General features: G+C 41.2%; 1 protein-coding gene across 2 annotated transcripts in view; it reads left to right on the top strand.

The window, feature by feature from the left end:
* Positions 1-5,758: 5,758 nt before the first annotated feature.
* The window catches only part of LOC138949541 (uncharacterized), a gene marked incomplete in the record, with an annotated part of 28,657 nt that continues 19,079 nt past the window's right edge, over positions 5,759-15,336 (top strand). For both annotated transcript variants that reach the window (XM_070321395.1, XM_070321394.1), the window contains 2 exon segments: positions 5,759-6,119; positions 14,347-14,731. In XM_070321395.1, the coding sequence (XP_070177496.1) occupies positions 14,605-14,731 (127 nt within the window).

The raw sequence follows: 15,336 nt of genomic DNA, 5'->3' as shown, positions 1-15,336 counted from the left end.
TGAGTGTTGAATGTTGAGTGTTGAGTGTTGATTGTTGAGTGTTGAGTGTTGAGTGTTGATTGTTGAGTGTTGAGTGTTGAGTGTTGATTGTTGAGTGTTGAGTGTTGAGTGTTGAGTGTTGAGTGTTGATTGTTGAGTGTTGAGTGTTGATTGTTGAGTGTTGAGTGTTGAGTGTTGAATGTTGAGTGTTGAGTGTTGAGTGTTGAGTGTTGAGTGTTGAGTGTTGAGTGTTGAGTGTTGAGTGTTGATTGTTGAGTGTTGATTGTTGAGTGTTGAATGTTGAGTGTTGATTGTTGAGTGTTGATTGTTGAGTGTTGATTGTTGAGTGTTGATTGTTGATTGTTGAGTGTTGAGTGTTGAGTGTTGAGTGTTGATTGTTGATTGTTGAGTGTTGAGTGTTGAATGTTGAGTGTTGATTGTTGATTGTTGATTGTTGAGTGTTGATTGTTGATTGTTGAGTGTTGAGTGTTGATTGTTGAGTGTTGAATGTTGAGTGTTGATTGTTGAGTGTTGATTGTTGAGTGTTGATTGTTGAGTGTTGAGTGTTGAATGTTGAGTGTTGATTGTTGAGTGTTGAGTGTTGATTGTTGATTGTTGAGTGTTGAGTGTTGAGTGTTGATTGTTGATTGTTGAGTGTTGATTGTTGAGTGTTGAGTGTTGAGTGTTGATTGTTGAGTGTTGATTGTTGATTGTTGAGTGTTGATTGTTGAGTGTTGATTGTTGAGTGTTGAGTGTTGAGTGTTGAGTGTTGATTGTTGAGTGTTGATTGTTGAGTGTTGATTGTTGATTGTTGATTGTTGAGTGTTGAGTGTTGATTGTTGATTGTTGAGTGTTGATTGTTGAGTGTTGATTGTTGAGTGTTGATTGTTGAGTGTTGATTGTTGATTGTTGATTGTTGAGTGTTGAGTGTTGATTGTTGATTGTTGAGTGTTGATTGTTGATTGTTGAGTGTTGAGTGTTGATTGTTGATTGTTGATTGTTGATTGTTGAGTGTTGAGTGTTGATGTGTTGATTGTTGATTGTTGATGTGTTGATGTGTTGATTGTTGATGTGTTGATTGTTGATTGTTGGGTGTTGGGTGTTGAGTGTTGAGTGTTGATTGTTGAGTGTTGATTGTTGAGTGTTGAGTGTTGAGTGTTGATTGTTGAGTGTTGAGTGTTGAGTGTTGATTGTTGAGTGTTGAGTGTTGAGTGTTGAGTGTTGATTGTTGAGTGTTGATTGTTGAGTGTTGAGTGTTGATTGTTGAGTGTTGAGTGTTGAGTGTTGATTGTTGAGTGTTGAGTGTTGATTGTTGAGTGTTGATTGTTGAATGTTGATTGTTGAGTGTTGGGTGTTGAGTGTTGAGTGTTGATTGTTGAGTGTTGATTGTTGATTGTTGATTGTTGAGTGTTGAGTGTTGAGTGTTGAGTGTTGATTGTTGATTGTTGATTGTTGATTGTTGATTGTTGATTGTTGATTGTTGAGTGTTGAGTGTTGAGTGTTGAGTGTTGAGTGTTGATTGTTGATTGTTGAGTGTTGATTGTTGAGTGTTGAGTGTTGAGTGTTGAGTGTTGAGTGTTGATTGTTGATTGTTGAGTGTTGAGTGTTGATTGTTGATTGTTGATTGTTGAGTGTTGAGTGTTGAGTGTTGAGTGTTGATTGTTGATTGTTGATTGTTGATTGTTGATTGTTGATTGTTGATTGTTGATGTGTTGAGTGTTGATTGTTGATGTGTTGATTGTTGATTGTTGATTGTTGAGTGTTGAGTGTTGATTGTTGATTGTTGAGTGTTGAGTGTTGATTGTTGAGTGGTGAGTGTTGAGTGTTGATTGTTGAGTGTTGATTGTTGATTGTTGAGTGTTGATTGTTGATTGTTGAGTGTTGAGTGTTGAGTGTTGAGTGTTGATTGTTGAGTGTTGAGTGTTGAGTGTTGAGTGTTGAGTGTTGAGTGTTGAGTGTTGATTGTTGATTGTTGAGTGTTGATTGTTGAGTGTTGAGTGTTGATTGTTGAGTGTTGAGTGTTGAGTGTTGAGTGTTGAGTGTTGATTGTTGATTGTTGAGTGTTGAGTGTTGAGTGTTGAGTGTTGATTGTTGAGTGTTGAGTGTTGAGTGTTGAGTGTTGATTGTTGATTGTTGATTGTTGATTGTTGAGTGTTGAGTGTTGATTGTTGATTGTTGATTGTTGAGTGTTGAGTGTTGAGTGTTGAGTGTTGAGTGTTGATTGTTGAGTGTTGAGTGTTGAGTGTTGAGTGTTGATTGTTGAGTGTTGATTGTTTAGTGTTGAATGTTGATTGTTGATTGTTGAGTGTTGATTGTTGAGTGTTGATTGTTGAGTGTTGAGTGTTGATTGTTGATTGTTGATTGTTGAGTGTTGAGTGTTGAGTGTTGATTGTTGAGTGTTGAGTGTTGATTGTTGATTGTTGATTGTTGATTGTTGAGTGTTGATTGTTGATTGTTGAGTGTTGAGTGTTGAGTGTTGAGTGTTGATTGTTGAGTGTTGAGTGTTGAGTGTTGATTGTTGAGTGTTGATTGTTGAGTGTTGAGTGTTGATTGTTGAGTGTTGAGTGTTGAGTGTTGATTGTTGAGTGTTGATTGTTGAGTGTTGATTGTTGATTGTTGATTGTTGATTGTTCGTTGTTGAGTGTTGATTGTTGAGTGTTGAGTGTTGAGTGTTGATTGTTGATTGTTGATTGTTCGTTGTTGAGTGTTGATTGTTGAGTGTTGAGTGTTGATTGTTGATTGTTGAGTGTTGAGTGTTGAGTGTTGAGTGTTGATTGTTGAGTGTTGAGTGTTGATTGTTGAGTGTTGAGTGTTGAGTGTTGAGTGTTGAGTGTTGAGTGTTGATTGTTGATTGTTGATTGTTCGTTGTTGAGTGTTGATTGTTGATTGTTGAGTGTTGAATGTTGATTGTTGAGTGTTGAGTGTTGAGTGTTGAGTGTTGATTGTTGATTGTTGAGTGTTGAATGTTGAGTGTTGATTGTTGAGTGTTGATTGTTGAGTGTTGATTGTTGATTGTTGATTGTTGAGTGTTGATTGTTGAGTGTTGAGTGTTGATTGTTAATTGATTGTTGATTGTTGATTGTTGATTGTTGATTGTTGATGTGTTGATTGTTGATTGTTGATTGATTGTTGATGTGTTGATTGTTGATTGTTGATGTGTTGATGTGTTGATTGTTGATGTGTTGATTGTTGATTGTTAATTGATTGTTGATGTTGATTGTTGAGTGTTGAGTGTTGATTGTTGAGTGTTGATTGTTGAGTGTTGATTGAGTGTTGAGTGTTGATTGTTGAGTGTTGAGTGTTGATTGTTGAGTGTTGAGTGTTGAGTGTTGATTGTTGATTGTTGAGTGTTGAGTGTTGAGTGTTGATTGTTGATTGTTGAGTGTTGAGTGTTGAGTGTTGAGTGTTGATTGTTGAGTGTTGAGTGTTGAGTGTTGAGTGTTGAGTGTTGATTGTTGAGTGTTGAGTGTTGATTGTTGAGTGTTGATTGTTGAGTGTTGAGTGTTGAGTGTTGAGTGTTGATTGTTGATTGTTGAATGTTGAGTGTTGAGTGTTGATTGTTGATTGTTGATTGTTGAGTGTTGATTGTTGAGTGTTGAGTGTTGATTGTTGAGTGTTGATTGTTGAGTGTTGATTGTTGAGTGTTGAGTGTTGAGTGTTGAGTGTTGATTGTTGAGTGTTGAGTGTTGATTGTTGAGTGTTGAGTGTTGAGTGTTGAGTGTTGAATGTTGAGTGTTGATTGTTGAGTGTTGATTGTTGAGTGTTGATTGTTGAGTGTTGATTGTTGAGTGTTGATTGTTGAGTGTTGATTGTTGAGTGTTGATTGTTGAGTGTTGAGTGTTGAGTGTTGAATGTTGAGTGTTGAGTGTTGGGTGTTGAGTGTTGAGTGTTGGGTGTTGATTGTTGAGTGTTGAGTGTTGAGTGTTGAGTGTTGAGTGTTGAGTGTTGAGTGTTGATTGTTGATTGTTGATTGTTGAGTGTTGAGTGTTGATTGTTGAGTGTTGATTGTTGAGTGTTGATTGTTGAGTGTTGAGTGTTGAGTGTTGAGTGTTGAGTGTTGAGTGTTGAGTGTTGAGTGTTGATTGTTGAGTGTTGAGTGTTGAGTGTTGAGTGTTGAGTGTTGAGTGTTGAGTGTTGAGTGTTGAATGTTGATTGTTGAGTGTTGAATGTTGAGTGTTGAGTGTTGAGTGTTGAGTGTTGAGTGTTGAGTGTTGAGTGTTGATTGTTGATTGTTGATTGTTGAGTGTTGAGTGTTGAGTGTTGATTGTTGAGTGTTGAGTGTTGATTGTGCGGACCAATGTTGTCAAAGTAAAACGCTGGGCAGTTCCAGAGATGGCGAGTCGATTCGTCTGCACGGGGAGGACTTTGCGTTTTGTAGCTTTCTGTTCTTGTCGTTTTAAAACCAAATACAATTCTTTGAATTCAAAGAAAAAAAGGTAAATTGTGATAAGAGTCGCTGCATGCATGCTGAACTACTATAAGCAGTATACAGCTCACATTCCGTGTTCTAATCACAAATGGTTTTTGCAGAACTAAATAAGCTCATTCTATCTTCATTGTTGGTTTAAAACAGTATCTTATTCACATACATAAACACAAAGCCTCTTAATTCTTCCGTTCATCTGAACAAAGCTTGCCTCAAGTTGTCTAGTACATGGGTCAAAGACTCATTGGGCTGGGCTCCCAGCAAGCTTGCCTCAAGTTGTGTTGTACATGGGTCAAAGTCTCATTGGTCTGGTCTCCCAGCAAGCTTGCCTCAAGAAGTGTAGTACATGGGTCAAAGTCTCATTGGTCTGGTCTCCCAGCAAGCTTGCCTCAAGAAGTGTAGTACATGGGTCAAAGTCTCATTGGACCAGGTTGTCAGCAAGCTTGCCTCAAGTTGTGTTGTACATGGGTCAAAGTCTCATTGGTCTGGTCTCCCAGCAAGCTTGCCTCAAGAAGTGTAGTACATGGGTCAAAGTCTCATTGGTCTGGTCTCCCAGCAAGCTTGCCTCAAGAAGTGTAGTACATGGGTCAAAGTCTCATTAGACTAGGCTGTCAGCAAGCTTGCCTCAAGAAGTGTAGTACATGGGTCAAAGTCTCATTGGACCAGGCTGTCAGCAAGCTTGCCTCAAGAAGTGTAGTACATGGGTCAAAGTCTCATTAGACTAGGCTGTCAGCAAGCTTGCCTCAAGTTGTGTAGAACATGGGTCAAAGTCTCATTGGTCTGGGCTCTCAGCAAGCTTGCCTCAAGAAGTGTAGTACATGGGTCAAAGTCTCATTGGTCTGGTCTCCCAGCAAGCTTGCCTCAAGAAGTGTAGTACATGGGTCAAAGTCTCATTGGACCAGGTTGTCAGCAAGCTGCGCTATGGGCACTTTTGTCAAAGGGAACCGACACAGCGAACTACAGAAACTTGGTTTAAACACAATTGTATTCATACACACACACACAGACAATCTGTAACCATTTTATCCCTTTTAATTCAGCTGTGTGTGTGTGTGTGTGTGTGTGTGTGTGTGTGTGTGTGTGTGTGTGTGTGTGTGTGTGTGTGCGTGTGTGCGTGCGTGCGTGCGTGCGCGCGCGTGTTCCACAAACAAAACACCAACACTCATGTCCAGTTCCACAACCCGACTTTCCGCTTCACAAGCCGCTGAGCGTTCGTGGATCCCCCCCATCCTAACTTTTAAACCCCGATCCCCCCGACTAAGCGAATTAAGAGTCAGAGATCGAAATCGAGTATGGCTCGCGCGCTCGCTACCCAGCCTACCCGAGTGGAGCGACCGCGAGTGTCAAGCCAGCGGAGAGGAAAATGATCGAGTGAGATCAGAGGAGAGCAAACACAAACATGGTTCTCTCTCTCCGTCTCTCTCTCTCTCTCTGTGTAGACATTACGGAACGAAAAGTGAAATGCTCCGCCTTCTGACAGTGTGAGAATAGCGAGACTGGAATCGTCAGTCACACACACACACACACACACACACAACGTTGTGTCGTCTGCCTGGCGACACAAACCTTCTGACTTCTGAGTCGTCTGCCTGGCGACACAAACCTTCTGACTTCTTGAGAGTTCTGAGTTCTGAGTTCTGAGAGTTCTGAGTTCTGAGCCGTCTGCCTGACCCTGTGTGAAGTCCGAGCAAAACCTGCTTGTGATTCTGCTTCGGTGAGTGACTGTTGGTGAATATTTGTGTCGTCAGTCGATTCCGAGAAGACAATTCGAAAAGTGTTGTGTAAGAAGACAATTCAAGGAAGGGAGGTAATTAATAGAGTTAGTTGTACAGCAGCCGACATCACAAATACCTGAACAACTAGCGAAATGCGAGCTTATTTTTCGTTGGGACAGTATACAGCCAGGAATGAAATGCGAGCTTATTTTTCGTTGGGACAGTATACAGCCAGGAATGAAATGCGAGCTTATTTTTCGTTGGGACAGTATACAGCCAGGAATGAAATGCGAGCTTATTTTTCGTTGGGACAGTATACAGCCAGGAATGAAATGCGAGCTTATGTTTCGTTGGGACAGTATACAGCCAGGAATGAAATGCGAGCTTATTTTTCGTTGGGACAGTATACAGCCAGGAATGAAATGCGAGCTTATTTTTCGTTGGGACAGTATACAGCCAGGAATGAAATCGATTATTTTGTTACCTCACCATATTTTCTGAGAATGTTGTTTTTTGTTAGACATGAACTGGAGTAACAAGCAAGATGCGTCCCCCTGAGTCAGTCGCTTCGTCAATTATAACAACCACAATTATAACCATTATAACAACCACAATTATAACCATTATAACAACCACAATTATAACGATTATAACAACCACAATTATAACAACCACAATTATAACGATTATAACAACCACAATTATAACAACCACAATTATAACGATTATAACAACCACAATTATAACAACCACAATCATAATGACAATAACAATAACAATAACAACACTGTATTGTCCATTAAAATGAATACATTGAATTGGAAAATTGTCTTCGACACGTCTAACCTGCCTGTCAACGATTATAACATACACATCGAAATAAGAATTACAAGAACACTCTAAAAGAGGCACATAAAATACATGAGTTATTATATTAACAGGCGCGCCTATTGCAACTCACTCTCACTCAGCGTGCGTCAACACATATTACAATGTATAATATAACAGTGCCGTAGTAAATGAGCTCATTAACCTTAACATGTTTCGCGCGCAATCAGACCATACTGCAATATATTTTTGATTAAATAGCACATGGATCTGTTACAATACAAGAATAATAATCACATTTGGAAACAACAGCAAAGTTTTCTTGAAATAATTTGTCTTATTGCTTCAACAGCAGGATGCCGCATTTCACACAACATTGAACCAGTCCGATAAGTCTGCGTTTGGCGCGTTGAGCTGGGGCAAAAGTGACAGCAGTTAGAGATTAAGGAACTCGTCTGTCTCTTGCGAGAAAGGGTAGAGATAAGGGAGAATAGCTGAGATGAGCTCGCAGTTGATTGATACACATGACGGGCTGGAATCACCGTTTGAGCCTGCCGTCGTCTGCCGTGAAATCATGACGGTACGCTGTGTGGTTGACGGTATGTTGTGTGGTTGACGGTATGTTGTGTGGTTGACGGTATGTTGTGTGGTTGACGGTACGTTGTGTGGTTGACGGTACGTTGTGTGGTTGACGGTATGTTGTGTGGTTGACGGTATGTTGTGTGGTTGACGGTACGTTGTGTGGTTGACGGTATGTTGTGTGGTTGACGGTACGTTGTGTGGTTGACGGTACGTTGTGTGGTTGACGGTACGCTGTGTGGTTGACGGTATGTTGTGTGGTTGACGGTATGTTGTGTGGTTGACGGTATGTTGTGTGGTTGACGGTACGGAGATCGTGTGTTACAATATCGTTTGACTTTGGGTGAAAAGTCGTCCCTTTCACGCAAGGGTTGACAGACTGATAGCATGGCGTGTAGGCCATCTAGTGAGCACAGGTCTCTGGGTAAGGGAGATAATCATTGACAGTGAGAGATACTGATATGTATCCTCTTCCTTTGAAGCAAGGATCTTCGGGCTATGGTAGCTACGAATGTCTGTTGTCATTGACATTGTTTATCAGTTGAAGCAAGGATCTTCGGGCTATGGTAGCTACGAATGTCTGTTGTCATTGACATTGTTTATCAGTTGAAGCAAGGATCTTCGGGCTATGGTAGCTACGAATGTCTGTTGTCATTGACATTGTTTATCAGTTGAAGCAATTATCAAAACAAAAACTTTGGGAGAGGAAAATAAAGCAAATTCGGTTTTGTTTTGTTAAAAATGTGATGTGTATTTGTTGCCTTAGCACGACAAAGGGATCTTGCGTCAAGAACAAAGGAATAAGAACAAAAGAAAGATAGGGGAGAAGGAACAGTGAGAACAAACAGAAAGATAGAACACTTTTGTAGAAATCGAAGAAGTTTTAACCCGCCAGGAAATTGACATTTTCGGCCAATGAAAATCTTTGATGTTGGTTCTGATCGCCTTGTTTACTTTTAAATTTGTAAAAAAAAAATTGATTAAGTATTGAATATTGTGAGTCCAAAACCGAATCAGAAATAAAACGACCTTCAGTTGATGTGCTACATATTGGTGAATAATACGCAACAATCGATGTATACATCTAAAATATAAATGTTTTTGTGTGGTTTTTCCATTCGGACGTACGTAGAATGTTTGAATGTTTTGGGGGCAAGTCGGTAACAATTATCGCATCTTCTGTTTTGCTATAAAGAGCATTGTTGTTTACACTATTCTTCATAACTGTTAACGGAAATGTTGGTCTCACTGGTTTAAACAAACTTAGGTAAATTCTAGTACAGTATCGTGGCATAAACATACAATACTTGACATCGTCTCACTACAGAGTAGTAGGTTGTTGGAACGTTTGTTATTGACAAAACAATACATTCACAAATATATCGACCCAACGGTCTTTTAAGTGCACAGACAAAAAAATAACGAAAACTTATCTGGCTGATTTTTTATTTCGCCTACCACGAAGCCGCAAGCGAATGAATGATTATATGACGAAATGAGTGATGTAGACAGGGAATGACGTCAGCTTACGCTGATTACTTAGCTTAATGAGGACTGGGTGGCCGAGTGGTAACGCTCTTGCGCTCGGAAGCGAGAGGTTGCGAGTTCGACCCTGGGTCAGGGCGTTAGCAATTTTCTCCCCCCTTTCCTAACCTAGGTGGTGGGTTCAAGTGCTAGTCTTTCGGATGAGACGAAAAACCGAGGTCCCTTCGTGTACACTACATTGGGGTGTGCACGTTAAAGATCCCACGATTGACAAAAGGGTCTTTCCTGGCAAAATTGTATAGGCATAGATAAAAAAATAAAAAAATGTCCACCAAAATACCCGTGTGACTTGGAATAATAGGCCGTGAAAAGTAGGATATGCGCCGAAATGGCTGCGATCTGCTGGTCGATGTAAATGCGTGATGTATTGTGTAAAAAATTCCATCTCACACGGCATAAATAGATCCCTGCGCCTTGAGTCCGAGTCTGGAGATACGCGCGCGATATAAGACTTCATATAATTAATAATTAGCTTACTCAATTACGCTGACGTCCTTCCCTGTCTACGTCACTCATTTCGTCATATAATCATTCATTCGCTTGCGGCTTCGTGGTAGGCGGAATAAAAAATCAGCCAGATAAGTTTTTGTTATTTTTTGTCTGTGCACTTAAAAGACCGTTGGGTCGATATATTTGTGAATGTATTGTTTTGTCAATAACAAACGTTCCAACAACCTACCTTTCTTGTTTTTTTATTCTGAATTTTGGAACGTTGGCAGTCTCTTTGTTTTTGGATTCACTACAGAGTATACATTATTAAACAAAAAATCAAAAAAATCAGGGTTGTTTGATAGAAAATAATTTGAATTAAAAAACATTAAAACCCATTGAAGTACAGTACATCGTTGTCATATATTTTGTTTTATACCATCTGTACATATATACAGTGTTTACCTATAAAAGTGATCTTCCAGTCGGTAGGTTTGCGTGATCGCATGTTTAGCGGTAGCTACTTGTATTCTGGTTCGCCTGACGTGGACACTAAACGGCGAAACGTAAGCCACGCAATGTCACACACACTGAGAGTGAACTCTGTGTTGCTACATTATACGGCGAAACGTAAGCCACGCAATGTCACACACACTGAGAGTAAACTCTGTGTTGCTACATTATACGGCGAAACGTAAGCCACGCAATGTCACACACACTGAGAGCGAACTCTGTGTTGCTACATTATACGGCGAAACGTAAGCCACGCAATGTCACACACACTGAGAGTGAACTCTGCGTTGCTACATTATACGGCGAAACGTAAGCCACGCAATGTCACACACACTGGGAGCGAACTCTGCGTTGCTACATTATACGGCGAAACGTAAGCCACGCAATGTCACACACACTGAGAGTGAACTCTGTGTTGCTACATTATACGGCGAAACGTAAGCCACGCAATGTCACACACACTGAGAGTGAACTCTGTGTTGCTACATTATACGGCGAAACGTAAGCCACGCAATGTCACACACACTGAGAGTAAACTCTGTGTTGCTACATTATACGGCGAAACGTAAGCCACGCAATGTCACACACACTGAGAGCGAACTCTGCGTTGCTACATTATACGGCGAAACGTAAGCCACGCAATGTCACCCACACTGAGAGTGAACTCTGCGTTGCTACATTATACGGCGAAACGTAAGCCACGCAATGTCACACACACTGAGAGCGAACTCTGCGTTGCTACATTATACGGCGAAACGCAAGCCACGCAATGTCACACACACTGAGAGTGAACTCTGCGTTGCTACATTATACGGCGAAACGTAAGCCACGCAATGTCACACACACTGAGAGCGAACTCTGCGTTGCTACATTATACGGCGAAACGTAAGCCACGCAATGTCACACACACTGAGAGTGAACTCTGTGTTGCTACATTATACGGCGAAACGTAAGCCACGCAATGTCACACACACTGAGAGTAAACTCTGTGTTGCTACATTATACGGCGAAACGTAAGCCACGCAATGTCACACACACTGAGAGTAAACTCTGTGTTGCTACATTATACGGCGAAACGTAAGCCACGCAATGTCACACACACTGAGAGTGAACTCTGTGTTGCTACATTATACGGCGAAACGTAAGCCACGCAATGTCACACACACTGAGAGTAAACTCTGTGTTGCTACATTATACGGCGAAACGTAAGCCACGCAATGTCACCCACACTGAGAGTGAACCGTGTGTTGGTCCATTATACGGCGAAACGTAAGCCACGCAATGTCACACACACTGAGAGCGAACTCTGTGTTGCTACATTATACGGCGAAACGTAAGCCACGCAATGTCACACACACTGAGAGTGAACCGTGTATTGCTCCATTATACCCTGTCAATAACAGTGTCAAAGGTCGATGATTATATTTTCATTGCAAGTTTTGTATGACACAGTATGGTGCCCGCATGTATCGCTTTTCTATTGCTTGCACCGTCGTCGCAACCAGATGTTTTGGGCAAGGTTTTGCTCCTTCTGTGGATGTTGACTTTCTTCACCGTTGTTAAAAGCAGTTCTTCACATCAATATACACAACAAGAATTGTCAGTTATTGGAACGTATCGTTATTGACAAAACAAAACGTTTCGGGTACAGTGCGCCGACCCAGTGGTGTTTTAAGTAGACACACAGACAGACACTTATGGTACAGTGCGCCGACCCAGTGGTGTTTTAAGTAGACACACAGACAGACACTTATGGTACAGTGCGCCACCCAGTGGTGTTATAAGTACAGTGCGCCACCCAGTGGTGTTATAAGTACAGTGCGCCACCCAGTGGTGTTATAAGTACAGTGCGCCACCCAGTGGTGTTTTAAGTAGACACACAGACAGACACTTATGGTACAGTGCGCCGACCCAGTGGTGTTTTAAGTAGACACACAGACAGACACTTATGGTACAGTGCGTCGACCCAGTGGTGTTTTAAGTAGACACACAGACACACACTTATGGTACAGTGCGCCACCCAGTGGTATTTTAAGTAGACACACAGACACACACTTATGGTACAGTGCGCCACCCAGTGGTGTTTTAAGTAGACACACAGACACACACTTATGGTACAGTGCGCCACCCAGTGGTGTTTTAAGTAGACACACAGACACACACTTATGGTACAGTGCGCCGACCCAGTGGTGTTTTAAGTAGACACACAGACAGACACTTATGGTACAGTGCGCCGACCCAGTGGTGTTTTAAGTAGACACACAGACAGACACTTATGGTACAGTGCGTCGACCCAGTGGTGTTTTAAGTAGACACACAGACAGACACTTATGGTACAGTGCGCCGACCCAGTGGTGTTTTAAGTAGACACACAGACAGACACTTATGGTACAGTGCGCCGACCCAGTGGTGTTTTAAGTAGACACACAGACAGACACTTATGGTACACATAATGAACTTATCTCAAAAGCGTCGATGAATCTCGCGAGACTGAGTTCATTATGTGTACCGTAAGTGCTTGTCTGTCTGTCTACTTAAAAGAGTACTGGATCGACGCACTGTAAATATAACGTTCTATTTTGTCAATAATTAACGTTCCAATAACATACAATTCTTGTTGTTTGATTCTGAACTTTGCAACGTCAGCAGAATATTTGTTTTGGATTTCTTTACATCAATGCCAAGGGAAAGAATGGGGCTCGAACGTTGCAGAAACAGCCAAAATCATTCAAATCTTGTGACAAACACCACATTTTGCATCTTGTGACAAACACCAAATTTTGCATCTTGTGACAAACACCAAATTTTGCATCTTGTGACAAACACCAAATTTTGCATAAATGGTTAGTTTTATGTGCTTAACAAAACCTAATACAGAGCCACCGCGAAAAATGAAAAAACTAATAGTTTTTTTAAAACTTTTTCCAAAATGGCCGCCAGTGAAAACGTTTTTTGTTTTTTTTTAGGCATATTTCACTTTCATGTGACAAACAGCAAATTTGGCATAATTGGAAAACAATTTTTGCTTAACAAAAACCTGACACAAAGCCAGCACGAAAAATAAAAACAATGGCGATTTTTTAACAATTTTTAAAAATGGCCGAGGTTGGGAGAACACTACCCTCGTTGCGACATCAGTTCTTCCAATCAACTTTCATGGAAGATTACACATTAAGTACAGTAACCCAGTGTGAGTTGAGTATTTCCCTGCTCAGTCAGACTGACCTTACTGACTCACTTACTGCCCGTTAAGCCGGTTGGCACGTAGGACAGCAACAAAGGGCCTTTAGTCAGACCTGCTGGCACACTTTTACATTCTTCTGGCATAATACCGTTCATTCCTTCAGTACACAACAGTTAACCCGCTACTAAAGTCTCTCCTAAAGTCTCTACTAAAGTCTCTACTAAAGTCGCTACTAAAGTCTCTACTAAAGTCTCTACTAAAGTCGCTACTAAAGTCTCTCCTAAAGTCTCTACTAAAGTCTCTACTAAAGTCGCTACTAAAGTCTCTCACCTCCACTCTTGCATACCGGCCCAGAAGACTGTATCACTAACCTTGTGCTCGTTCTCTGCTAGTTTTTCTAACAGGGAGGACAAACGAACTGCTGCGACTTTCATATCATTTGAAGTCCCGCACACACACACACACACACACACACACACACACACACACACACACACACACACCTGTTTATGGACTCACAGTAGTAGTAGTAAAATTAATATTAAAAGTCCTACTGGTTTTAGCCATTAAGGACTTGAGTGTGTGTCCGCTTTTTAATGGACCACACTCCCCAGCCCCCGCATTTATACCTAGTCAAGGACACCCCCCGACACACACACACACACACACACACACACACACACACCTGTTTATGGACTCATATTCCCCCGCACAGTGAGGCAGCAAAAGGCAAAGAGCAAGAGGTGTTTTTCACGGGGACAGCTGACGGCTGATATTATTGTGCTTTTGTCACGGTACTGTGGACATTCGGCGTGGAGGTGCAAGTCTGCTGTTTGACACCGTTCACACTTCTGGCTGTGCTGTGCGGTGTTTGTTTCTTGTACGTGCAAAGTCTATAGAACAACGCGAGGTAGTGTTTGCATCACGAAACAAATAAGCGAAGAAAAAAGTTGTACAGTATTTTTTTTGAAAGTTCAGAAGCAAATTGCAAAAATAAAAATCTAAATGCATTGAGCAAGCATGTTCAGATGAGCTTCCACCGATGTGTCCTATCGTTACATAAATGATCGAGTAATAGTCAAAGATATATAGAGAGAAAAATCAATTGTATTTCGTTACTTAAATTGTGTTTTCTGTTTTGTTTCAAGGGCAAACTGAGTCTTGAAGCTTTCGTGTTCATTGTGGAGTAGGACAGTGCATACTACGGACAATTACAACAAGACCAGTTTCGTCAAGGGAAACAACTGCGTCAAATCATTCACTAAGGGGGGAAACCCTTCAGGAAGGGGAGTAACTCGTGTACACATTTTACAATTGGAGCAGTTTCATCCAGTGAAACAACTGCATCACATTTTACATCAAGGGAGAAAACACATCAAGAAGGGAAGTAACTGGTGTCGATCAAGATGTCACAGTACAAGAAGGTGGTGGACGTCATATCTCGGCCTCCAGACCAGAGGACTGACTTCGAGCTGGCCGCCATCTTGCCTTATGTCAGGAAAAAAGCCCATCTCTTCGTCAACACTCGCCCAGGTGAGACACAGGTAGTGATGATGGTGATGGTGGTGGTGGTGTTGATGGTATTGATGATGATGACGATGATGATGATGATGATGATGATGATGATGATGATGATGATGTTGATGATGATCGAGGGATGGTGGTTTGGTGGTGATAAAGATGATACGGTGGATGGTGGTCGGGTGTTGGTGGTGTCTTGACCAACCTACGGTGAGGTTTAGATGAAACAGATAATTATCATTACATTTAGTCAAGTTTTGACTAAATGTTTTAACATAGAAGGGGAATCGAGACGAGGGTCGTGGTGTATGTGTGTGTGTGTGTGTGACCGATCTTTATGAAATTTGACATGAGAGTTCCTGGGAATGATATCCCCGGACTTTTTTCTTTTTTTCGATAAATACTTTTGATGACGTCATATCCGGCTTTTTGTAAAAGTTGAGGCGGCACTGTCACACCCTCATTTTTCAATCAAATTGATTGACATTTTTGTAAAGCAATCTTCGACGAAGGCCGGACTTCGGTATTGCATTTCAGCTTGGTGGCTTAAAAATTAATTAATGACTTTGGTCATTAAAAATCTGAAAATTGTAATAATTTTTTTTATATAAAACGAT

The sequence above is a fragment of the Littorina saxatilis genome, linkage group LG15, assembly GCF_037325665.1.
Source record: "Littorina saxatilis isolate snail1 linkage group LG15, US_GU_Lsax_2.0, whole genome shotgun sequence".
Classification (NCBI taxonomy): Eukaryota; Metazoa; Mollusca; class Gastropoda; order Littorinimorpha; family Littorinidae; genus Littorina; species Littorina saxatilis.
Note: the sequence above shows the minus strand (reverse complement) of the source record. Positions and strands in the feature narration are given on the sequence as shown.